General features: G+C 39.8%; 1 protein-coding gene across 5 annotated transcripts in view; it reads left to right on the forward strand.

The window, feature by feature from the left end:
- Positions 1–26,316, forward strand: part of BICD1 (BICD cargo adaptor 1) — a 177,031-nt gene that overhangs the window by 108,512 nt on the left and 42,203 nt on the right. For all 5 annotated transcript variants that reach the window (XM_027894220.1, XM_027894216.1, XM_027894218.1 and 2 more), the window contains exons 3-4: positions 17,895–18,047; positions 21,333–21,770. In XM_027894220.1, the coding sequence (XP_027750021.1) occupies positions 17,895–18,047; positions 21,333–21,770 (591 nt within the window). The remainder of the gene's footprint in view (positions 1–17,894; positions 18,048–21,332; positions 21,771–26,316) is intronic.

The following is a 26,316-nucleotide window of genomic DNA, read 5'->3' on the forward strand; positions in this document are numbered from 1 at the left end:
TTCTGTTTGCAGTAAGACTTTTTTTTTTTTTTTTAATCAAGACATGTTTTGCGAAATTCCAACCTCTCTGTATAAATGAACTCATTGTTTTGACTGCTGATCAAAATTTTGCACTGAGTTTTAAATATGGTTTAAGTTCTTAAGGTTTATAATTTGTACAAATTTGTTATAATGAGATGAATTTTTTCCCCTAGTGGGGATGTTGAGGCACTGAGGCTCAATTTTTATCTGGCTAAGAGATCCCCATTTTTAGTAACTGGCTGCCCTCTTGCATTTTTTGGTTCTTCTGACACTTGATAATCTATGTGAGATGGTGGAGAAAGTTTGTGTTGCATCTTAAAGCTCAGAAATTCCTGGGATTCTTGTATCCACAACACTAACTCAAGAGTACTGGTTTCCCTACCCAAGGTTCAAATACTGTAATCTTTTTTTCCAGTATTCCTGATATTGAAGAGCTTTTAATAGAGCTGCTATGCATCTATTTTGTTCTTCTTTATATCTTGTGAAAAAAAGACTCAGACTCTGTCAGGTAGCAACTGTGTTTCACATGTATTTTGTGTGCTTAAACACAGAAATATCTAGCAACACACTGTATTTCCCCTGTAGTATTTAAACAACCTATCCTTTTGTTTTCTTATTCAATTACAGAGTATTACAACTGTCTTTAAAGAAAAGTTTTTCTTTCACTTTTAAGAAATCCCTTCTGTATCAACTCTTTTTCTTCCATTTCCCCATTGCTTTCAAAACTGTGTACCAATGCTAAAACGAAGTTGCCAATTGAGATTCTAAGCAGGAAGAATTGCATCACTGGCTTTTGTTCTCCTGTGAAAGCACATATTAATGGAGACTGCCTTATATAAAACAGTCCCCTTTCACCTTTGGAAACAAAGAAGAGTTCCTGTCTGAAGCAAGTACTGTGGCATTTTAGTGTTTTTAGAGACCTGTCGGGAGCTTTATCCAGAGCCTTGACTGTCCTTATCAGTGCAATGCACAGTCAGTACCAGTGTTGGTGTGATGAAATACTGTGGTACTGTCAGAGCGCCATCTCCAAGCCATTTCCCAGGGCTGGAAGAAGGGGAGCCTTTGGACTTTGTGCAGAACTTGACAGAGAGATGATGCTTAAGGCCAGTGCAAGAAAATAGCTGTGCCACAGGCTGGTGTTTGTTTTGTGATCTGATGCTGCCTCATCCATCCCTCCCAGTCTTACCCTTGTCAGAAACATGGGATCCTAGTAAAAGCTCACCAAACTGACAGTGGTTTAAAGCTTCCCGTCTGTATTCTTCCCCTGAATATCCTGGATTTGAATCAGACTTCCGTAGAAGAGAAAGGGGCTGATGCTAGAGCTTGTGGCATGAGATACCTCTTATCATAGTCTGTTATACCTAATGTGTGTGAAGGTAATTCTGTAGTAGGAGAAAAAAAAAAAGATTTAGGTGTGATTAGTCAAGCTCTGACTGACCTTGATTTACTACCCTTCATTTCAAGCAAGCATTCAGAGACTTGTCAAACATGAAAAGAATGAAAAGCCATATTATGATAAATCTGACAGGAGATATATATTTATATTTATATGATAGGATATTATGACTGACTTTTTCTGTTGTATGCTTTTAATGTGGGCTAATTAACACACAGGAGCTGGTATATGTTAAAATACGCATTCTCACCTAGGCAGGTCTGCACTGTGGAAACAAAAATTTGTGTCCACAGGGATTCCCCAACCTCTTCTTCTGCTGAGCTGAGAGCCAAGAATATGACAACTCTTTTACTGACTGTTGGGTTTTCTTTTTCAAAATGATGAGTTGGTTTTATTTTGTTTTTCTTAGTTAGATTTCCCCCATGAATATGAGAATATGGTCTTAAAATTAAGGGGTAACTTGGGAGAACATTTTAGTTTAAAAATAAAATGACTTTGACGGGCAGAGGATATCCTAAGATTCATAGAGAGTATTAGAGACTGATTTGTGTCTCTGTCCACAAGACAGAGAGCACAATGACATAGACTGCTGCTTTTGGCCTCTGCTTCTGATTTTTGTCATGGAGGTGTGATAATTTCTTTCTTTTTAGCAAATAAATAAACAGCTTAAAACATTTGTCAAGACTGGGGTAGTAGTGCATTTTATTGCTGAGGTTTGGCAAAGGAGCAGCCTGCAACATTAGCAATCCCTTTTGTTTTCTTGCAACCTTTATTAAAAGTTTAAAAAAATTACTAAAACTTTAGCTATTTTAAATTATGTGTATGTATTTCATTAACTCCTGTTTAACCCAAATGGCAAATATTGGGGAGAAATTAGCATTTAATGCAGGTTCAGCACACTCATGCCTCTGTTGAAAAAGTGGTGAATGAGAAGTAAAGGTTGGATGGGCAGAAGAACAAAAGATTTTGACAGTCTTTAGTAGGAAGAAAAAGGACTAAAAATGGTAGAGGAGAGAAAAAATTGAATTTTGATTGTGGTGTTGGGCAGGGTGGGATGTTTTTATTGCTGAGTTTAGAACAAGTCAGGGCAGGAAAAGCTTTCAGTGCAATGTTTAGATTTGAGAAAAATTGTTGAAAAAGATTTGCTGGAATTTCTCTGGGTCACCCAAACACTTCCCCAAGAGAATGAGAAAAAAGAAAATGAAAGTCTGTTTGAAACAGAACTGTTTAATTTTACTTGAAATATGTCTTATCTGTTAGGAAACTTGCAGGCCTACTCTGAAATATGTCGTTTACTGAGTAAAAGCAGTTTCTAAATAAAATACCAGCTTGGTCAGGGTCAAACAGCAGCCCATCAGAACAGTGCTACAGCAACTCCAGCCCCTTAATGGGATTGACTGAGGAAAATGTTTAGGCTTTATGCTAGATTTATTTGCAGAAAAAGGGCCTGGTAGAAGTGGTTGTGATACCATAGTGTGCTAGGCTAATAACCATGAGTACATCTGCATTCTGTTTGGGTACTCCTGAAACTCAACTGACATGATTTCTGGGGGACTCAAGAGGGTGCGGAAAAATTATTTAGGATTCAGAGGCTGATGTCTTATCCTTTTGTTGCTATGTGAGAGCAGTCTCCAAAAGCTTTCTATTTAGTGATGATAACTGGGAAGGTCCACAGGGAAAGCCACAGTCCTTACTTTCTGAGGACCAAGGCCAGAAATGGATTTTTAGCTTAAATTTAAGGCTTTGAACTGCACATTGAAAGAAATTCGTACTTCATGGAAAGCCAGGGATTTTGACTTAGTACCTCCCACACAATTAATGTCTCTGAATTGTAATGAGGATTTTCTTTTCCTAAAGCAGCTCAGCTCTCTTTCCTGTGCTTGCTGCAGCTATGCCACTCCTGCAGCAGACACCAAACTGCAGCAAAGTGATGGCCACCATACTCTGGGACATTACAATGGGGGTAGCATTTTAATTTCATATACTGGGGCAGTTTGGCCTCTTGGTCTTAAGGGCCCTCCATCAAATGAGGGAGGATAAGGGCAAAGAACAGACAGGTATATCTGCAGGGGTAATTTTTTCTCCTCATTGTTTCTGGCTTTCACAAGAGGCACTTACATTCTGTACAGGGTGAACAGAAATTAACTGTGCTGTGGAAGCTTTGATGTTATCAAAGATAGAGTCTATTGGACAAGGGGTAATACACTGCCAAAAGGTGTGATTACATCAGAAGTTCTGTTTGGGGGGATTTTTCCCATTATGCCCTTCTATTAAGCAATGTCCTGCATTACACTGCACAGAGAGCACGGTGCAGGTGTGTAGGTTTGCTGTGAATCCTGTGACCCCTATATATATTTAGATGTAGGTACACAAGATCAGGAAGATGCCAAGTCGATTCTCCAGTTGAGATGCTGCGTAAACTCAACCTCAGTATAACAATCAAGAGCTGAAGGAATTGTTAGCAGCCTGGATTGTCTTCCCTGTAGGCACTGGTAGCAGCATTTCAATGATGAAAAACCTGAGAATAGTCCACAACTGTGTAGGTATGACATAGAATATATTGATCAGTTAACAAAGAGGAGTTCATAAATCTCATCTTATTCCTGTTGCTTGTCTGAATTCTGACCTAGTTCAAGTGTGATGTTGTTTTTTCTCCCTGAGGATGGCTGTCGGTTTACTAGATTGATTATCCTGCTGCACTTTTTTGCAGCATAGCAATGAATTCAGTTGTGCTGTATCAAGCCATTGGGCATACAACAGAATAAGAACTGTAAAACTTGCATTTAAATAGTTATTTGATGATGAAACTGATTTAATTTCATTAGCAATGGTGTCACATCAAGATCTTAGTTGAGTACTTTAAAAACTCTGAAGAGATTTAAGAACACTGTAATGAACTTGGAGGCATCCTCTAATGTTTTGCTATATTTTATATTAAAAATCAGAAGAAAACAAAGGGAGCATGATCTATCATTCAGCAGCAGTCTGATGGGATGGTAGGAAGCAGAGGGAGCAATTAAGGCTTTGGACTGCAATCCTTCACTGCCGTGGAAGTTTCTTATCAGGAGATTTACAGTCCAGCACTCCAGTGTCACACATGGGTGCCCTTGCACCTCGGGGGCACTGCTGCTGAGGGCTGGGTGGGGAAACTGTCATGCTGCCCTCACCTCCCCCAGGCCACCAAACCTGCCAGGGCTGGGCAGTGGGGTCTGGCACCCCCGCTCTAGCCCAGCTGTCACTGGCAGGCTTGAAGGCTTGGGCAAAGGCAGAGTTCAGAATTTGTAAACGCTGATATTGAGATAGAGAAGGCTTAGGTGAACATGTCTTTGAAATTTGATGTTTTCCCCACTACTTTTCACGTGGACATGTTTTTTTCTACACTTCCATAAATCTGGAAAGAAAGCAGTTCTTCATTTATCAAGCTCCTTGAGTGCAACTTGAGCAAGGACAAGAGAACTGCTTCCCTTTCTTGCTATCTTAGGACTCTGCAGCAGCCCAGCTCCAAGAGCTTCCCAGTCCCTTTGTTCACATGTGCTATAATGATCATCAGGTCACTCGGTATTTGTCACAAGATACTGGCCTCCTCGTGCCACAAGGTGTTTATAGAAAAATATCAGTACTTTAGTGGACATTAGGTTACTGAGGAGCTGTGTGAAGCTTTTTTGGGGGATGTTCCCAATTCAGTTCTTTTATCTGTATCTTATTATCAACAATCTGTTTTAGCAGAAGTCTGTATCAGGCCAACACCCATCGAGAGTGGGGTGAGAGTCCAGTAGAAACAAATGGTGAAACAAAAACTGCAGTTGTTTTAAGGGGGAATATAAGAGAGTAGGAAAAAAATAGAATTAAACATAATTTTAATATCCATAGCTGAACAATCCCATAACTTGCCTGATATTTTACTCCCAGAGTAAATACAGAATTTTATATATATTTTTTTTTCATTTTGATGCATTGCAGGCAGTTATATAGTATTCAGTGTTTATTCAATTCCCAAAGGAATAATTTAATTCTAAGGCTTTGCAGCCACAGGCAACATGCTTCAATTATCTCTGTGAGAGTTATGGTTTTAATAGTCAGCCCCTGCACTGTGTTCTTATGGCATACATTTGTATTTCAGTTCTGCATGCTAAGCAGCAAGAGTCTTGTTTGCTCAGGCCTTTAAGGAGAAGATAGAAAACTGTCAACATAAAAATTACTACTGCTGACTGTAATATATGTATGAGGTAAACGTGAGTTTTACAGTCCGTATTAAAATTTAAAGAAAAAAAAGGCAGATTGTAAAAGCCAAGATCAGGTTTCAGACCAATTTATACTGAACAGTTAAGAGTACTACAGTGTTACAGACACAATTCATGAGTACAGGTATTTTCACTGCCCATATCAATAAATTCAAGTAACCTTCAGTGCAGTTTACTTTATCAAATCCTCTGTGTAGGCATTTGTATTCAAGAATCACCGTGTGCTCTGTAATGAGTAAAAATTAGGAGTAAAGGATGTAGTTCACAGACAGATGAGGTACTTGTCTTTGACAGTATTTACCACCTAAGTCACTCAAATATGTGCTCTAACATAAAAATCCTAAGTCTTTGAGGAAAAAAAGTCATTAGTCATTGAGCCATTTTCATATTTTTAGTATTAATCAACAGCTGTTTCTGAACTGATGTTTCTGTTCATGCCACGGAAGAATAAGCAGGGGTGGGTGGGTGCTCTGCACACAAGGTCAAATAAGCTGCAGAATGCTGTGCTGCTTTTTGCAGCAGATGGATAATGCTACATGGACTTTAATTACTGCAATTGCTCCTGACTTTGAGGAAATACTCTCCCTTAATAATTACAAAATTGGCCACATAATTATATTTAAATTTTGTGGCACAGATGCGTTTGTTTAAAGATGCCATGCCACTGCCCTTCTGGAGAAGAAGAATTACCGAAGTTTATCTTCTTGTTGGTCCTCCTTTCATAGCAACTCTTTATACTGTATTGATATTTTTCAAGGGGAACTTGAAAGAGCCTGTCGTCATTGGGAGGGCGGTGGGTGCAAATTCACAAAGAGCTTTTAAAACACCTCTGCAGCTGACAATCTGCAAGAATAATTTTATCGAGGAAAGCGCTGCTATGAGCATGGGTTTATGGAGCTCCTTTGATTTTGAGCTCTCGCAGCTCCTCTGCAGCACAGTAGAGAATGTGCCAGCAGATGACCACTTGAAATAGATTTGTACCTGTGAATAGTTTCTTTGTATCCTTCGGCCCCTTATTCACACTACTCTCTAGAAAGTATTAAAGGTTTCTTCTTTATTTCTTTCAATATATTTCTCTTCTCCCAATCCACCCTGAGGAACCGTGAAGGAATATCGCATTAATTGGGGTCTCCTATTCTTCCTCTTTCCCCTCCTGCCCCACCCTGCCATCTAGTTTTTGTTGTCCTTAATTGCCCATCTCCTTGTATGTAATGCAAGGGCATCCAACGAGTTTGCTCTGTGGTGGGAGCTGTCTGGAATCCTCATTTCTTACATGCCCTTCTGACTGTAGAGGAGAGAGAGGTGACTGAAGATGGATACGGTGGGCAAACGGAAGTCTCCTACAGAGAGGAACAGATGCATTTATTTTCCTGCCTCCTGTGTGTAGGAGAGGAAATGCTGTTCTCCTCTTGCAGTGTGAAAGACACTGGTTCAGATTAGCCATTCAAAAGTGATCTTTGACAAAGGCCAAAGTAAAGCCAGGAAACAAGTTTCTGGGAAAGGTGATGCTTTCTGTCACTGGAAATGCTTGAGAAAAGATTAGACAGATACTAGGGATGATATAGATGTAGTTGCTTCTATCCTGGGAAAGGTAAATGGACTAGAAGCTGCCCAGGGGCCCCTTTGAGATCCATTTTTTATGATTTTTATGATCTTCGGTGAGCTGAGGATCAGGATTAATTACATGTCTGAATCATTTGAACTCGGCCCACTACTAATTTAGCTGCACTGTCCCGGGGACCAGATTCATTAGTACTGCTGCCCAGCCTTTCAGCTTTCTGAGCTCTCCCACAGCGCTGCAGTACAGCTCTCCCACAGTAGGAGAAAGCAGAGGCACTTGCTCACAGACATCGATATTGCAATGTCTGGCTGGTGTTTACAGGACCAAAGATTGGCTTGGTGTGCACATTGAAAACAATCAGCTTGAGCAGTATTGTAACACAGTGCAGGATGGAGATGCTGAGCTGAGAACCTGGGCCTGGCACGTGCATCCCTCGGCAGTATGGCTTGATTACTGGTATAAGAAATATAAGGAAGGTAGGATTGAGCTAGCAGTGAGCTGTATTTAAAATAGCTCCAAGTCCTAAGGAGGGGAGACAGTTGCCATGGGGAATGGGAAGCTTAGGGGGAGTGTAACTCTGTGCCTGAAATGTGGGAGAATAGAGTCACTGCCCAGCATGCTCCGAGATGGGTTATTACAGGGAGCACTGAAACCATGCTGACATCGAATGTTAGAAGAAAGCAGTCTGAAAGCAGACAGTTAATAAACAGGGACATACTAACCAAGCATAAGGAGGCCTAAAATAGTAAAGCTCATCCCTCTTACTTGTGTGGTTTAGTGTCTTTTCTCTTTACTCCTTTCTACCCTCTGGAGTTCACTTTACTGCTCCTGGCTCCTCAGCATTTCAGTGCATACAGTGAAATCTTAGTCCTGCTGGAGGCTGTATTAATTTTACACTTTACATCGATGGGAATGGGTTTCCACCTCTGGAACTTGAAACAGATCAGACAGTTGTTGCTGAGCAGTAAGCATATCCAAATTAGAAATGGCATGTTTTCCTATTCCCTACCTCCTGCTAGCACCAGTGTCTGTGTGTCCACTCTCTCAGCAGTGTCAGGGAGCATAAATACCATTAAAACTAAGGGGTTTTTCTTGGTTTTTTTTTTTTTTTTTTTTTTTATGAGGTGGCTTCCTGCCCCTGATCTGGCTGAAAGCTAGTGCTGGCCCGTGGGAGGGTCAGGACCTAGGAGCAGCAGCTGTGGGACTGCTGAGCTTCAACTGATCACAGACCTGCACCCCGTTAGCACAAGTCTTTTGTTGGCTAGCCAGTGCCCCTTTGGGTCTGGAGGGAAATTTGGCATTTTGGACCTGACAGATGGCCTCTCAAAGAGATACATATAACTGGCAGATGCCTCTCCTAACTGAACAGTTAGGCTTTAAAACCAGCTCTTGGCCTCTTGATGAGCTTGAAAAGGCCCATGCAGTTTCTCCATCAAAAAGCTTGCCTTGAGGCATTGTCATGTAGAATCACTGCTGTTGGCTTCTTAAATCACAGATAGAAAGTGACAACCTTATAGTAAAGGTTGTAATTGGGGGAAAAAAAGACAAATTGCCATTCAGTCCAAAATGATCCATATCCACCTCCATTTTTTTTTTTTTTCCCCCTGGTCAAATGTGGTAAGAGCAATTTGATTTTGGTATCTTTATAATAGTACTTAGCCAGCCACAAGGTAATTGGTGATGTAATGGGCAAGAGCTCTTGCTTCAGAGAGTGCAAACTCAAGTATTTGTTACTCAGGTACTATTCAGTGCAGTGGGAATAATGAGGTAGAATAATTCAGCTAAAGCATGATGTCTAGAGGTAGTGCCCTGCCCACCTCTGGCTCCATGCTCCTATCCTGTGTTTCTCATCCGAACCAGAGCCCATCCTGCTCCCACAGCAATGGGGTTGGGCAGATGGCAGCAGTAACACAGCATGGAGAAAGCCGGTGAAGGGCTCTAGTCTAAAGGAGCAGATGAGGGTTGTTTAGCCTGGAAAAAAGGAGGGTCAGGGGATCCTTACTGTTCTCTACAACTATCTGAAAGGAGGTTGTAGCCAGGTGGGGGTCAGATTCTTCTCCCAAGTAATAAGTGATAGGATGAGAGGAAATGGCCTCAAGTTGCACCAGAGAAGGTTTATATTGAATATTAGGAAAAACTTTGTCATTGACAGGGTTGTCAAGCATTGGAATAGGCTGCCCAGGGAAGTGGTTGAGTCACAAGTGCTGGAAGTAACTAAAAGACTTGTAGGTGTTGCACTTAGGGACTCAGTTTAGTGGCGATCTTAGCAGTGGTCCACATGATGGTGACGAAAGACAGTCAGGTCTTTGGTCTTCATGTGCATCCTCTCCCCACCAAAACCCCCTCTCTCTTGCCATCAGAGGGACAGTGTGGTTTACCATGTGGATATTGCAGGAGGAACTGTCTGGATGCTCATGTGATGCCCAGAAAAAGGGGGCAGGTGAATAAAACTGCTCAGAGACAGAATTTGAAGTCCACAAGCAGCAAGGTATTTATCGATTATCAACGACGCCGGGGAGATTTACCAGTTCAGGCCGGGTAAAAACTCCAAAGTGATTCAGTAAGAACAGGCAATTTATACAATGTCCTGATCATGATTACAACATAACTTTTACATAGTCATATTATTGCATCATTTAATTACAATATTCATAACAGGTGGAGTCAGGGCGGAGATTGAGGCGTGGTCTCTATTTTGAGGAATATTTTGGTGGGAGTTCCTGTTTGCCTTCATCTTGGGGTCTGCTTTCTCAGTCCTCATCCTCACGTCACCCTGGTGACCTTTCGTTCTTTCTATTGTTCTGTGTTCTGATCATTCAGCCTTAAAGAAACCCTTGGCTTTAGGCCCACTCTACTCATTCAAATGTCACCTTGGCTCCTCTGGATGAGATTTATGGGCGTTGGGTTCTTTGTCCAGTGTTTGTTGTGGTTCCTTTAAGGTCTGATGCGCTCAGCACAGGACAAAGTCTTCCTGTACGAAATGCAGCTTACAGTAAACGAAATGTAGCTTACGGTAAACTATAAGTGTAGAGGGGGGTAGGGGGGCTCCTATGGGCTTACAGTAAAAGTGTTTCAATTAACCTCTCCTGCTTCGCATGTAGTTAATACGTTCCAGAGATGGGGAGCTGTGATGATTGCGATGACTTTGGTGCACATCAGCCTTTCTGGCACACTCGATTAACAGCTGAACTTGAGGAACTTAGAGGTCTTTTCCAACCTAAACGATTCTATAAGCGGGAGTGGGACTGGCCTTTCAAGTGTGGGTGAACATGGTTTTTGTCCATTGCTACCTGGAGAAATTTGAAAGCCAGTTTAGGCCTGAATGGCCTGTGAGGAGTGCTGTGTTTGCAGGATGTTGTTATCAGCCTGCTCCAAGGCATGGATGTGTCATCATCTTTCTTTTATCCAGTATGGAATTTAGAAATTAATCCTCCCACTTCTCCTCTATGTTTAATGCCACTAGAGCTGCAGGAGACGGATGAGTAGCAGAGTTTTAAATTTAAACAAAATGACATCCACAATGTCCACCTTATGGCAAAACTTCTTCCAGCCAATTGATATTTTGCTATTTGCAGTGATCATATGTACATGTATGGTGTCATTCTGCAGATATGCAGAAGGATCATATAAACTGAACAGTTCTGTAAGCCTGGAGTCTGAATTTTCCTTCACACTGTTTTAGTAAAGTTTAGTTTCTCTTCCTTTGAAGGAATTAAGGATATTATGGCAGTGTTTGTAACAGAATGCTAATATTAATTAAAACGAATTATAATTAATACATTAACAGATTATTTATGTATAATTAATGCAGGAGTATGAATGCATTAATTGCTATAAATGTAGTCAAATCAAACAATTATTTGTCAGATAGCATGCATGATTAGAGATTTGTGGTTTATACAGATTTATAAAGAAGTTATTATCATACTATGGGGCCAAGATACTCAGCAGGAAAATTTAATACCTTAACTACCAGAACATTCCTTAGTTCTACCTTTTTATATATACTTGTATATGAAAGTAAAAAAAAAAAATAGCTACTTTGTAGGGATTTATATGTAGCAGGATTTACAATGTTAAATATTATGGGTTTCAAACGCTGTGATAAATATATAAATGGGCCGTTTAATTGCCCTTGATAGCAATTCACCCTACTTCTTTACATTTAGCAGTTCCAATTAAATGCATTGAGCATTTCAGATGATTAAATTATTAGATGTATTGTAAGTGCTTTATTTAAGATCCGTTGCTGGTGAAGGAATTTGAAACCTATGTTATTGTAATCTGACTTCTATTTAATATGCTATAGCCAACAAATATATGACTTTTTTCATCCTTGTCTTTGATAGTGCTGTCATTCTGCAAGTAAATCTATGGAAGGGAAAGATTAAAGGTACCTGTGTCATGCTAAAGATATATTTTCAAAAATATCTTGTGCTCAATAGTATGTCTAGGCAGTTTGCCTGTTTTATTTTTTTGTTTTGTTTTTGTTTTTGTTTTGTTTTGTTTTGTTTTTCCCCCCCCCCATTTTGAGACAGTGAGTGATACATCTAAAGCTGAGGCATGTCAGAATCATACATAATTTCAAAAGTTACTGGTTTCTGGTTTTGGACTATAGGGGCTGTATTGTATTTGTTTTCTTAAAGCAGTCTGCCAGTACAACTGCTTAGAGCAGATACAATATAATGAACTCTCGTAAAGCTACCTAAATGAAACTTTTGGAAGGATGAGATCAGACAAATTCAGGTTAAAAAGAAGGATGCAGACTTCTGATAGTGGTGAAAAAGAATATTTGATATAATCTATTTTGGGATATAGAGATATCTATATCAATACACTATATAGTGTATTGAAAGGAAAGTAATAATAGTTCTATAAGAGATGCTCCAGCCCTGCTTAAGGTATGTATGAATCAGGAGAACTGGGCTGCAAACTCTGCAAAAGGGTCAGACCAGGTGACATCCACAAAATCCCTTTATGTTTTTAAACATATCTGGAAGCTTGGAGAATGTCATTCTTTCAGTTCAAGCTATTACTGTATGTGAGGGAGGGAAACTTTAAGGCTAGTCGAGAGGACTCTAGGGACTTAAAATACTTGATGGCAAATAAAGAAAATTGGTTTTGCTCTTCTATTGCTTTTGGAAATTATATGACTTTCCTAAATTTTTTAAATTAATGGTAGCAGGTAGCTAGGTTTCTTTTCACTAGTTCTTGTCGATGTGATCTTTAAACCACCGAAGCTCTGAGTTTCTCTGGAATCACTCTGATAAGCTTCAATAAACACAAAGCATGAGGGAGTTGAAGATTGGATCCTAAATTTATGGCCCTTCAAAGACACGTTAGAGTAACCAGAAGATACGGGGGGAGATTAACAAAGACATTACAGCCTGAGGGTTGGAGACTCTCTGTCTGAGGAAGAATGATAAGAGGCATTCGGACCGAATTAGCAATGAGGGCGAGTGATCAATAGCCAATAAAGGTTAGAATACTAATTAGTGAAGAGAACTGTGTAACTTAGAACCAATGAATGTTAATTTCTTTGTTTGCTAAAATGTATAAATAAGTCAAAAGCCTTGAAAGGGATATATGTAGCTGGAATGATTTGCTACATATCTCTGGCTCACTAACACTTACAAGGTAGTATTGGAGGGTTTAATTTCTTCCCGAAGATTTTCAGTGACATTGCCACTTTCATCCTCTCTTCTCTCAGCCCCTGTTAAATTGTATTTTCTATGATAGCACTATTACTGTTCTTCATAAAAAATACATATTTTATTTTCCACTGCAGAGTAAAGTAAACATGGCATACAAATTTACAGTGAGACCTGTCAACAAACACATGAGATCATGGATATTAGGCTGAGCATAAACCTTCTATTATATTCAATTTACTGCTCATGCAATAAAATTGTCATCAGATAAAACAGGATTTTATACTACATCAACTATAATACAATGCTATTAAATTGGATGTATACAATTTTACTCTTGTTCTCTTACTCTCTTGTGAGTTATGAAAATTTAAAAATCACATACACCACCATGCTATGGCTTGCATAATCCAACAAATAAGAAGGGTTTTAGTCTGAGTAGTTTAGGGTTGACAATTAATTGATGACTTTAAGGCTGTTTAATACATTTTGCTACAGTAAGGGCCTGAAATCTCTTAATAAAAATTTGATTGAGTGGAAAAAGCTCAAAAACTGATTCTCCAATTTTGTTTGGAATAAAAACCAGAAATACAAAAAAGTCCTTTATGTACTCCAACATATGGGGGAACCACAGTAGTTAAAGGAACTGCATTCACTTTCCAAAATGGCTTCAAAACACTGCCATTTTCCAACAAGTTTAGGTTATTTGTTCACAGTTCAGGATACCAAAAGCCACTGGACTTCACTGCTCACCTTGGAGATGAGAGTACCCAGCTTCAGGTCTCTCTTCCTTGCCCAGTTTGCTTTCATAAGGTGTATTGACAGGACACAAGCATAACGAGTGGCTTCCTAGGGCAGCATTGGGGGTGCTCTGACATGAACATTAACCAGAAGACATAATTTATTTTTTCGTAGTTCTTTCTCGTAGTTTTCATCATGAGCCATTTGCATTCTTTCATTTTAAAGTACCTTCTTGCTTTCAATTAATTGATATTATGCAATGCATTACAATGTACCCACACACAATTATTGCAATGTGCTCTGCTTGTAGCATATGAAATACAGCATTTTAAAAGTCTATGCTGAATCAAAAATGAATAATATATTCATATACATTTCGTTTAATTTGCTAAGAAGTGCAAACTTTTTATATTCCAGTGATGCTCAGAGACCTGTCAGGATTAAAGTGATGGTTGGTACTATACAGACATGATCCTTGCCTCTGCAAAACCTGGAGATGTCTTTCACTTTTCATATATGGTAATCCTGAAATTATATCCAAGCACTACTAGACAGGTGACCTGAACAGACTTTATCTCAACTGAGCCTTCTGTTTTTCATTTCTCTTGGTCTGCTCCATTATGTGTATGTTCATTAGACGTGCTGTGTGACTGACATCTTTCACAATTAGTGCTCACATATAATGAGATGCAATGCTGACAAGGACTCTGTTGTTTTCTATAGCTTCACTGAGAGGCCTTTTCCTTCTTCCTTGGCACCGATCCATTAAAACCGTTGCACCGTGTTCAGCTGATGGCTAGGATGGAAAATAATTTTCAGGCGTTAAAACATTGCTCGTGTATCATCAGCTCCACCTCTTGGATTAATTTGGTTTTTACAGACACACTACGTAGTTCATAGGGGAATTCGCTCTGGAAATGTAAAAAGTCCTGAGGCAGTGCCCTCATAAAAGCATCTGGCTCAATTCCTTTGTCCTGCAGGTTTAATGCTCAGTGCTTGTTTACCAGTGAAGTTTAATTACAAATTATTTCACAAATAATTTGGGTCATGTTGTCCTCTAGTGGCTCATATAGATAACTGCCCTGCTGCCAAACTCCTTTTACCCTGTGTTTTTAAATACTCTCATGTTTTTTTTCGTAGAAGTCCAAGTCAGAAGAGGCCAAATAAAAACTTTGCATCTTACTGCCACTGTATCAGTACATCAAGCTCCCTCCTCTATAACTGCAGATGTTCTGCTAAAGAAATATGTATTTTAAATTGTTCAAAGTAACAATAGAATTGTGAGAAGATAATGTATTTAATCAGAGCATTTGATGAAAACAAATATATCTTTCTTACTGACAGTAACAGATAATAAATTCAACATGAATTTTTTTTCAGTAGTTTCAGGACTAGTTCTTCCAGAAAATACATAGAGGTGTTACGTAAAGGAAATCAGAATAGCCCTCCAGCAAGTCCTGTGGCTACTCACTTGTAAACCTCAATAATGCCAAGCTTTTGCTGAATAACATGGAATCACCACCTTTTATGGGAAGCAGAGAGAACACTAGAGCACTTTGCAGCATAAAGCAGATGTTTGCAAATAGGAGGAGGGATCTGGAGCATGGAGAATAACTCCAGGGTGTTTGAAGTGACAATATTCACATTTGACATTACTTTGAAAAGGTGAGACCATATTCTGTAATGTGCTGAGTTTGTCTGTGGCAGAGCAGTGGAATTGCTTCCAGCAGAGGCCTTGGCCCTGGCCATGGGAATTGTGGCAGGCAGCGCTCGGGCGGGCATGGCAGACAGGATGCTCCAACTGGCGACCCTTCCTTTTTCCTACTGTTTCTTTCTTGATGGAATGCTATGAGTAGTGACAAATAGTGGTTGCACTGCAAAGATGATTTCTCTGTGTGTAAGAATAGGAAGAGAACTATAAAGGGTTCTTTTTATGCCTCCAAGGTTATGTAGGAAGCAGCAGTTACAAGTGAAGAAGAAAGGTGGTTGCTCTCTTATGGCAGTGGTGGTGCACTCCAGAAAGGTGGTAGCTCATGTCTTCTGTTGCTGTTTGCAATCATAAGAGAGACAAAGGAGTACTTGGACCTTACAGAATTAATTCTCAAGGCTTTTTCAAAGTAGCATGCCTTGTACTTAGGGAAATATTAGATCAGGATTCTGTAAAAATTCTTTGTTCATATCCTCCATTTCTGGCCACCTTTTTAATTAATCACTTTTATAATAATAGAGTGGTTTGAGTTGAAAAGGACCCCAAAAATCATCTAGTTTCAACTTCCTGCCATGGACAAGGAAACCTTCCACTGGACCAGGCTGCTCAAAGCCACATCCAAACTGGCCTTTTGGAGAGGCCTTCTTTTTACCCAGCAATGTTGACAGCAGAGGCAGTTTGGATCAGGAGCAGGTCTGTCCTGGCTAGTGCTGGTGGTGAGCTCTCTCAGGGGAGATGAAGGCAGCACTGCTGGAAAAGGCTCACTGAGCAGAGCCCCTCTATGCTCCTGTCAGGAGGCTCCTTCTCCCAGGACTCCTGTCAGTGTTGGAGAGATGTCAGCCAGTTCATTCCCTGTGCTGATCATCCTTCAAACTTTGGGAGAGTTGCAGAGCAGCTTAATTATACTTGACATGGTGGAGTTGAGCATTTGGTGTTGTCCACACACTGCCTCAGACTTGCACACGTACCCACACCTAGCAAGAGTAGGTACTGCCACAGTTGAGTGGCAGAAACAAAAAGTTTAAAGGCATCCTGGGGGTATAAAATGCCTTCGCCTTGTGAAATCTGCTGTACTGCTCCTCTTACATCACTCAGAGGTTTATTGGACAGTGATGGATGCAGGAATATTTACACTGAGTTATTTTATCTAGTGCTCTGTGACTCTTCTATCACTGGGGATCTTTTTAGTTGCCCTCAGAAAAGAAATTAGGTAGTTTCTTTATTTCTTCCTAATTAGCTGCCAGGAGGAAGATGATGCTTTTTAGTTTTCTGTAACAGAAGGGCTTAATATTTAAAAGCACTTTGTATCTATCTGTCTTGCATCTATATGTTTTTTTATGCTTTGCAAAGTTCTTCTCTGGGGAGTTTGTAATTATTTATTTAACCTACTTGCTAAGCAGAGTTCTATTTATCCTTAATTCAGAATGTGGGATTTTATTCTTCACATACCAAGATGCTGACTGATCGATTTAGAGCTCCCTGACCACAGTTTCTGCTGTAATGATTTCTAGGTAACTAGCTGGCCTCATAGCTATCAGTGTGGAGTGGTTGCCCTCCCTCCACACTGGAATCTTTTACAGGAACTCAGTATTGCTTCCCAGGTGTGCTCCCTCTGACATCCCAGCAGTGACAGGGCTCTGCTCCGTCCATAAGGTCTCTCCACCAGCTGGTGTGGCAATGCTCAGGATCCTCCTGCAAGCAGGGGTAAGATCTGACTGATCACACCTGGTTCTGTTAATCAGACAAATGCAGGCTTCCCTTCAAAGCAGGGTGGGAGGTTGCTCCTGCCAACTGACGGTATCAGTCACTGTTCTCTTCCAGCTGTTTTAACTCCGTCTTCCTGTAGTGCATTTTACATCGTGGTTATGCCAGCAAAGTCTGGCCTGACCCTTGATGTCAAACTCAGTCAGAGCTGGAATCTGATGGAAGCAATTTTTGGTGAAACCGATCCCCCACGCCCTCTCTTGTAAGGCTGCCTGGACACCGTATGGGCCAATGGGAGAAATGAAATAGTGACCTTGTGTGTTCTTGAGTGTTGGGTGTAACCCTGCTCAGCAGGATGTGTTTGTCAGGATTTTTGACAAGTGCTTTCCAGCTGTCTGCCTGCCTGTGTGCCTCTTGAGTACCTGCAGATACAAATGTGTGAGTGCACCTTGCTCCACAGCAGATGTCTTTACAGAATGGATGGCAGTACTCACTGCTTATCTGCATGAATGTAGAAGGCATCCTTTGGTGGAAAACAGGTGGTAATTTTATTTAAATCCCACTGCATTGTAGAGCAATGAAACTGATGAGATGCCAAAGCTTTGCCAGGTTTTCTGTTTCAGTAAGCACCTAATATTGAAAGTGTTTTTAATCAGGCTTCTTTATCAGATGTTCTCATTTCTGCATTGCCACCACCCACCTGAAATTATTATTGCTTGGCCTCAGATTAATAAGTAATGCCATTTTGATACGCGCTGTTAAATCATTTCTATTTGAGGATTACTCTTTTCTTTGGTGTTTTCTAGAGGTAGTGTTCTTCATTAAAGTGCCTCTGTATGAATGGTGATGTGCTTGTGTTTCTTTTTGTCAGAATAACGAAATGGTGGAACTACAGAGGATACGAATGAAGGATGAGATCCGAGAGTACAAGTTCCGAGAGGCGAGACTCCTGCAGGACTACACAGAGCTTGAAGAAGAAAACATCACTTTACAGAAGCTGGTGTCCACACTGAAACAGAATCAAGTAAGCATCAAAAGATTCAAGGCACTATACTGTGACACCATTTTCTCCAGTTTCCATAATGTGATCCTGTAAAGTACTGATAGAAGTTTCTTTGTATCTTTTTTTTCCAGTTGGGTTTTTCCTGATCACTTACTCTCAGACAGTATTACTGGCCATTTTTGAAATATAGGGAGGTCATTAGCTCAGTTTTGAAAAGTTCTGTTGAAAAATTTTATTGCAGAACTATTTAATCAGAGAGGAATTTTTAAAATAGATAGAATTTCATCTTTTTGCTTTCTGCTTTTCCTGTCCTCCTTCCCTGTACACTGAACTCCAGTGCCCAGTGGCGAAGTTCAGCCCTCTGTTTCCTCTTGTTGGTTTTCTGTGCATTTTTTCCTCTTCTGAAGAGGAAAAATAATCTTCTCCTTCTTTTCTTTTCTCTTTCCTTTTTTTTTTTTTTAATTTTTTTCCTCTTTTTCTTTTTTCCATTTTCTTTCTTCCTTTTCCCTTTTCTCTTTTTTCTTCTTCCTTTCTTCTTTTTCTCTTTTCTTTTCCTGCCCCTTGGGTTTCCTGTGCTGGCGTTGCTCTCTTGTCAGCCATGCTAAACCTCAAGTGCAGCAAGCTTCAAAAATAGGCAAAGGGATGTCAGATGTTCCTAGCTTTTCTTTTATTTACCTCATTTGCAGCTGATGGCAAAGCGACACTGCATTTCTCACTGCAGTGCTTTTATGGAACCACAACAAACAACAGCACCACTGCATCCAGGCATAAGCAGCTGTGGGGTCTGTTCTCTCCTCCTTACAAAAGCACAGCTTCCTTTGCTGCTGGCTGTGTATGTGCCCTGAAGAAAGCAATCAAGGACACACTTGTCCTTCAAACTGTACAAAAGAGATTTGGTGTCACATCAGAAGAGTTAACTTGCTGAGATCAATATTTAAGTGTCCAAGTTGGATGATGTAATGCTTTTGGCGTTTTAGACACTGCCCAGAGCAGCATCACATTGCACTTCAGAGCACCATTTCCTTACCTGCTCCAGAGGGTAACAGCACTGCACTGCAGCCCCTGCCTTGTGTCCTAACCTGTGCCTAGTGCAGTCAGGGCTTTTATGGAAGAGCCAGCCCTGTCACAGTTTCCAGTGGCAGCCTGGGAACAAAGCTGCCTTATTCCTGCAGGAATCAGCAGTGCCATTTCAGCTCCCTTTTACTGCTGCTTTACTGCTCTAGCACGAATGCAATGGAAACAGTTAAAACAACAGAGCTGTGCTGCAGGGAATACACAGGTAATAGAAACGAGTGCATAATTTCCTTATTTATGAAGATGCCTAGACTTTCACGCTCCTGCAGCTGAATTTATAGCAGATCATCTTCGTGTCAGAGTTATTTACCTAGCCAGTAAATTCCCCCTTTGAGGCATGGATTTTTTTTCCTCACCAACCTCATAGGAGGCATTTTCACATTATCAGGACATAAAAGACTCCTTTATGGACTGTTCTAGTTTCCCCCAAAATAAAATCTGTTTGCACGTGTTTGTATTCGTCATAGTATTTCGTTCTTACTGAAACGGAATGCCAACAGTCTGGAGAGAAAAAGCATTGCCATATACTGAATAGCTTTAAAAATCAGTCATTTTACATCACATATCCCTGCACTTGCAACTCCTAAAACAACTTTGATCTACAAGATAAAATTTTAAGAGCATTTTATACTTTAATGATCAAATTTACAAAACCATATGTTATAAGTCTTGGCGCTAAAATATAATTATCTATGATGGGGGGTTTTTGTGGCTTTTTTAAGCAAGAGTCTGTGATAAGGTAACCATATAGATAATACAGATTTGTGCTTTGCATATGGATTTAAAATTGAAAAAATATCAATTGTTTTGTTGTGTTTGGATTTTCTTTAATGTGCTTAAGTTTTAAACATAGCCATTTGTTTGTATTTCATAATTTTTCAGATGTACCTGCCCCTCCAGTCAAAAAAGATATCAGGTTGCTAAATGGAGATTTGAAACTCATATGGATTTTCCTTTTGTCTTTAAGAATCCCCAGTATGACTTTGGAACTTCCTTTGTTGTTTGATATGTTTCCATTTTCTGTGTTTGAAGATTAGTGCTTTGGTTTTTAAGTTTGTCTTGCCAAAGGTTTGTGAATACAGAACTTCTGACAGGTTGATAAATATTCTGCTCCAATAAGAATGGTGTTTTTTTTATTTTTGCCAGAATCTTGTTTTAGTTTGTTTAAATATATAGATATGTAAAATAAAACATTTTAGACAATGCCTTAAGACTGTAGATAGTAATGCATACTACTGCATTTGAATTATAAAAGCCTCACTGTAAAAGGGTTTTTTAATGGAAGCATGAAAATTCAGTATTTCTTTTTCCCTTTCACCAAGCTATAGCAAGAGTGTTGGTCAAAGCATGGACATGGACCTTTACAAACAAAAGTCTTCCTTTTCATTGCTGTGGGATTTTCCAGCAAGTCCCTCCAAGTGCTGGTGAGGCTGTACCAGGTCACTGGGACACACTTCAGGAAGCATGGATGGAGCAATAGGTTGCCACATGTTCCATAATGGCATCCATACACGAAGTTTAAGGACTCTGGGGGGCTGAATGAGCTGTTCACTACGTTTTTCTGGTAGTTTAAAAATCTCTAACAATTTTGGGGCATCTCAGAGTTTCAACTGCTTGTACGAATAGTTTGCTGTTTAATTTTTAAAATTAAATGCTTCTGGAATAATGGAGATTCTTGTAAAATACAGAGAGGAGAGCTGAGGCTTTTCTACTGGTGTTGTACCTTCTATCCATATTTTTGAAAACACCAAGATGCTTCTGAGCGTTTAAGATACTTGAGAGTGTCTCTGCCTGAGTGACTATGTCTAGTAAGAATTTAGATATGAAGTAATCTTCAGAATACTTGCAAATCATGAACCACGCTATATTAAAGGGAGATCTATACGTGCCATGATATACCAACATTGCTTAGGGCAATTCATAGTAAATCTGTGGCTACCAGGACATCTGCTACTAAACAGCCATCTTTCCATGAAGTACATTGTTTACCATAAGTTACTTAGAAAGAGGTGTCATATTTCTTGATTCTGACATGCTGAAAAAGTGAGTGCTGGAGTATTTGACAGAGTGAACTCCATTTGCGTTTTTTTTGTTCAGTCAGTTCTTTGCAGCTGCAGGCAATGTCTGGTATTTCAAGCTGTAGTTTGAAATATTTCAATAGGGCTGATAAATGGCAGGTTTTCATGACTCAAGTTTTAGTATTATGAATGTTCTTTGTCTTGTCTAATTCAGGTTGAATATGAAGGCTTAAAGCATGAGATTAAACGATTTGAGGAGGAGACAGTGTTGCTCAATAGCCAGCTAGAAGATGCCATCCGGCTGAAGGAGATTGCTGAGCATCAGCTGGAGGAAGCTCTGGAAACTTTAAAAAATGAAAGAGAGCAGAAGAACAATCTGAGGAAGGAACTCTCCCAGTATATCAACCTCAATGATAGTATGTATAATAACCATATTAATATATCAGTAGATGGATTGAAGTTTTCAGAGGACGGGGGAGAGCCCAACAATGACGACAAAATGAACGGACACATCCACGGGTCTCTCGTGAAACTCAACGGTGACTACCGAACTCCCACGAGTAGGAAAGGAGAATCTCTGCACCCCGTCTCTGACCTCTTCAGTGAGCTCAACATATCAGAAATACAGAAACTGAAGCAGCAGCTTATGCAGGTAAGAGCTGAATTTAATGTCCTGAAGTGTTTAGACACACATCCTCTGAACCTTAGGGCCTGTTTTGGAATGATTATTGCCAGTGATGTTCTTGACCACGTGTGCTTTTTTCAGACTTCCACCTTTGTGTTTTTTCGTATCCAGATTTTGCTAGAAATATCCCTAATAAACAGAGTATCTGTCTGCAAAAAAGTCAGTGTGATCTGAGTAGATATTTAGTGGAAAGAGGAGAAAGGGACCTAGTTGCTGGGGTTAGATTCTTTTTTTTTTTTCCTGCTTCGATAACGGCAGATGTCCCTGAAATTGCAAGTGGAAAAAAGTACTCTTCAATATGACCAAAGCTATTTGGAAAAAACCCCACTAAAATACAGGTAGGCTTGATTGTGCTCCCTTGCAAGTCAGAGGGAGTTTTTGCCATTGAATTGAACAGCTTGAACAAGATCTGGCATAGTGTCAAGGGAGAACAAGAGGAGAGGAGTGCTCCTCTTAATAGCCATGCACTGGGAGAGCATGTGGCGTGTGAGATGTCACAGAGCGCCCTTGTCCGCGCTGGCAGTGCCGACGGATGCACAGGCTGCAGGGGGTGCCTTGGGGACTGTACAGCCACTGTTTGTTCTTTGTTCATCCAAGCCCAGCCCAGGCACAACCAGAATAGGAGCCTGGGATGCAAGCCAGAGCAAAACTCAAGCTGCCAGCCTCGATGTTGACATCATCTTAGAAGGGGTACAGTGCCACACAGAGAAAGGGTCCTGCTGCCTGAGCTGTTGAGCATCTTATCTGCCACAAGAGCTTGAAAGATTTTGTCACCGTCAAGGAAACATCCAACATTTTCTAGCTTCAGGCTTCTAAACAGTGCCTCTTCTAAAGAGAAGAACCCCTGACTGCTTAAAATGTAAAAGGTGATTTGGAAGTAAAGTAGAGCAAACCCAGTTTTCAGTGCTTGCTGGAGAACAATAAATCCCTATGTCATCTGTCCTATTTGCTGAAGAGTTAATTGTTTTATTTACTTCATTGCCAAACTCACTGTGGGAAGTTTTGATCTGAGCTGTGACATGGTGAACACTGATGACATCTAGTGCTTTTCACAAATAACTCTGATGCAAACCATACATAATTTAAATGGGAAACCTTGGAATTTAGAATTTTAGATAAGTGAAAAATTCTGTCAATATTTTCCAGTATCAAAATGTACACAGTGTGTATGTTTTGGGTATGTATGCATATATACAAATATGCATGTGTAAGTACATATACATGTATCTCTATAATATGTGCACATATGCATTATATGCAGCTTCTAATTTGGTTCAGAAATACACTGTTAAAAATTTTGAAAACACAGTTTCAAAGGAAATGCTTTGAAATGTTTATATTTCAAAGTACAGTGTAAGCATTTAAAATCATAATTTACAATGAAGTTTATGCAATATAAATTTGGAATGAAAGCTGATCAGATATTAAAAAAAAAAAAAAGGATTGCTTTGTTCATGCTTTATCTTGATTGTACTAAATTAAATATTGAACTTGATGAGTCAGTAGGTTTCTTTATTTGAAAGATACCTGAATTGGTGTTATCTTCTCTGGCTTAAAAGCTTATATATTTTACATCTCTTAAACAAAGAGGCAGCCTTCTGACAGTCACTAGCCACAAACTTAGGACCCCAGAAAATAAATATAGCCATTTTGGTCGTAACATGTTTTGGTGCTGGGCCCCAGTACCTCCATGCCACCAGTCAACACCATTGCTTGGCATTCTCATCCTGTTAAAAGGTTTATGGTTTAAAAAGAAAGATTAGACCTAGATGAAAGCCTGATTTCTTTAGATACTGAAAAGACTGACTGCCAACCACTGGTGTGTACTTTGTAAAAGGTGGTCGTCTTCACTGTTGGGTTGCATCAGCTCATCTTGGGTCATACAAATTAAATGTGGAAAATTCCTCCAAAAGTTTTCCTTGTGGTAGATAGGAGACTTAATTGGGTTCAAGTTGACAAAATGTAATTAAAAAAATGTTTAGATTTTTTTTTCCTCCTCAATAGTGTCTTTGCCATGTGGTGTTCATTCAGCCATATCTCAGTATTTGGTACATGTTCCTTATGCTCCTTCAGTGCAGCTGAAGAGGGTGCACTGTGACAGAGTTCCTGAAAGAACTGTCCCTTTCTTGGGAACTATTTTTATGCCTACAGGACAGCAAGTTCAAATTTTTGAGAGAAGCAAACTTCAGATTTGCGATTTTGTAAATGTGTGGCATATTTTTTTAACTTCTCGGTCTCATGAAGAAGCCTATGACAGATATAATTCCTTCTGCAGCTTTAGGTTGCTGCTGTTTCACGAGCTGTGCTGGTCTCTAGGAGATCTCTATTTGCAACTATTCCCTTTACGTATTTTATATCCTCAGTGTAACAAATTGTCTTGCTGAAAATTCTCATATTCTGAGGTTTTCTCAGAATAGCTCAAGGCTTTCTGCTCTTCATGTTTGTTGCCCAGTCCTTAGAACTCCTATCTTCTTTCTGTGCTCGTGCTTTCCCTATTCTGAGGCCATCATAATATTTGGAAAACTTAATCTTAAGTTCCATTAAGAAGGGAAATAAAAAAACCCCTCATGCAGCCCAGTCTCTGACACTGCTCTTCAGCTGCCTTGTGCTCTCTGACAAATATGATATGGCTGAGATTCAGGGTTCTTAAGCTGAGTTCTATTGTTTGTTCCAGAATCCTCTAGGACTTGTTCACTGAAATTCTGATGTTATTTTTAAAAAATTTTTAAAAAAAGGTGGGTAAAATTGGTTTCCATAATTGCAAACTATAGAGCAAATTGGGAAGAAAATCTCCTCAAACTGAAATCTTTGCAGGGGAGGATGCATTGCAAAATAAGTACAGATACTTTTAAATTGCTTTTATTTTAAGATTATGAGAAGCCTTTATGCAGCTACCAGTTTCAGTGCCAAAAAACCTTTGCACCAACTGGACTGAAAAATAGCTGCAATTCCCATAAGTTTCTGTGGTGGAAATAAGAGTATAGTATTGTTTAGAACAAGAAATATAATTTCCATACTTGGGAACAGCAGAGTCATTAATATTGGCACACATTAAAAGGTGTGCCCAGGGCTGAGCTGGAGCTTCGGGGGTTTTTCCCTTGGAAGTGGGAGCATGCATTTAAAATTTTAAATGGCAGCAGATTAGCTTCTATTACTGGGCCAGAATGAATAACATGTAGTAGATCTATGTATTTCCTTTTGCCAATTGTCCAAGTTGATAGATGGGTTTTAAAAGTCATGTGTTTTCTCCGGGAAGAATCCTTTCTATTTGAAAAGTAGTACGTTTCCAGAACACATTTATGTTCAGCAGAGAAATTATCATCAGGATCCAAATTAGCTCAGTTACAATTTTTCTTCATGATCGGGTATGATGGCTGGGATCAGTAATCCTGCAGGATCAATTCTGTCTGATTAAATTAAGTGGGCACTGAAGCACTGTGCTGCCTTATCACCCAGTTGTTATCTCAAGGGAAAGGCTCTCTGGCACTGCAAGCTCTGTATTTATTTTTACACTAGTGCAATCTACAGTGAATTACCTGCTTGGTGTGAACATACCCACAGTGGACCCATACACTTTATTAAGCCAACTGCCTTTGGTGTGTTCTTTAGTATCTGTACAATTTCTCACTATAAGGTGAAATGGTCCTTTAAAATAGCCAAAACACGAATTTTTCGTGAATATGCATCTCTCACCAGCCTGAAGGACTAAATATCTTCATTATCTGACGAGGGTAATGTATCTAACACTGAAGCCTTTCCCAGAAAAGAACCCAGGAAAACTAGTGAAGAGATTTCTGCTGGTTGATCTCTGAGGTTTCCCAGGACAGATCTGACCCAGAGATCTGTAGGAAGTGGTCCCATTTCAAGAAGATGCACTTGGCAAAAGGGAATTTTGCCATATTTTTGATTTTCTAAACAAGAGTGGACTGACACAGAGGAGGGGGGTGGGGTGGTGAGCAACAAGGAGGGTGGGAAGCACCCGGGGACAGTGACAGGGGAACAACAAATAGAGAAGGGTACCAAAAGGCTTGTGGTTCTTGGCTGTCCTCTTCTGCATAGACTATGTAGTGCCAAAAATGGAACTCCTTATATCTAAGGAGATAGACTCTTCCTGATTCATAAAATAATAATGTGTTTTGGCCCTGGTTTTTAGATTCTTAAGTTGTCAGTCCCCTGTCCCCAAAAAAAACTAGGCTGATTTTTTTTTAGATGTTTTCAACATGGCTTCTATTTTTATTTATACAGTTTCTGCCTACAGTTGATTTCAGATTCTAATGGAGGCCATGGTTTGAAAGCCTGTCTGTAAAACCAGGGAATCACCATATGCTTTAATGTCTTAGTACTTCTGAGAAGCAGCCACTGCTCAAAAGCCTAGTTTTTGAGAAAACAGGAGCCTGAATCACTGCTTGGAACATTTTCTGAGATGGCATTAATACCCTCTCAGTTTCTAAAAGGCTTTTCTTTTCCTTTATAAGATCCGTGGTGGCTAATTTGACTCTCTTCCAAATACCAC

Source organism: Empidonax traillii, unplaced genomic scaffold, assembly GCF_003031625.1.
Source record: "Empidonax traillii isolate 1590-97213 ecotype Southwest subspecies unplaced genomic scaffold, ASM303162v1 scaffold421:size509273, whole genome shotgun sequence".
Taxonomy (NCBI): Eukaryota; Metazoa; Chordata; class Aves; order Passeriformes; family Tyrannidae; genus Empidonax; species Empidonax traillii.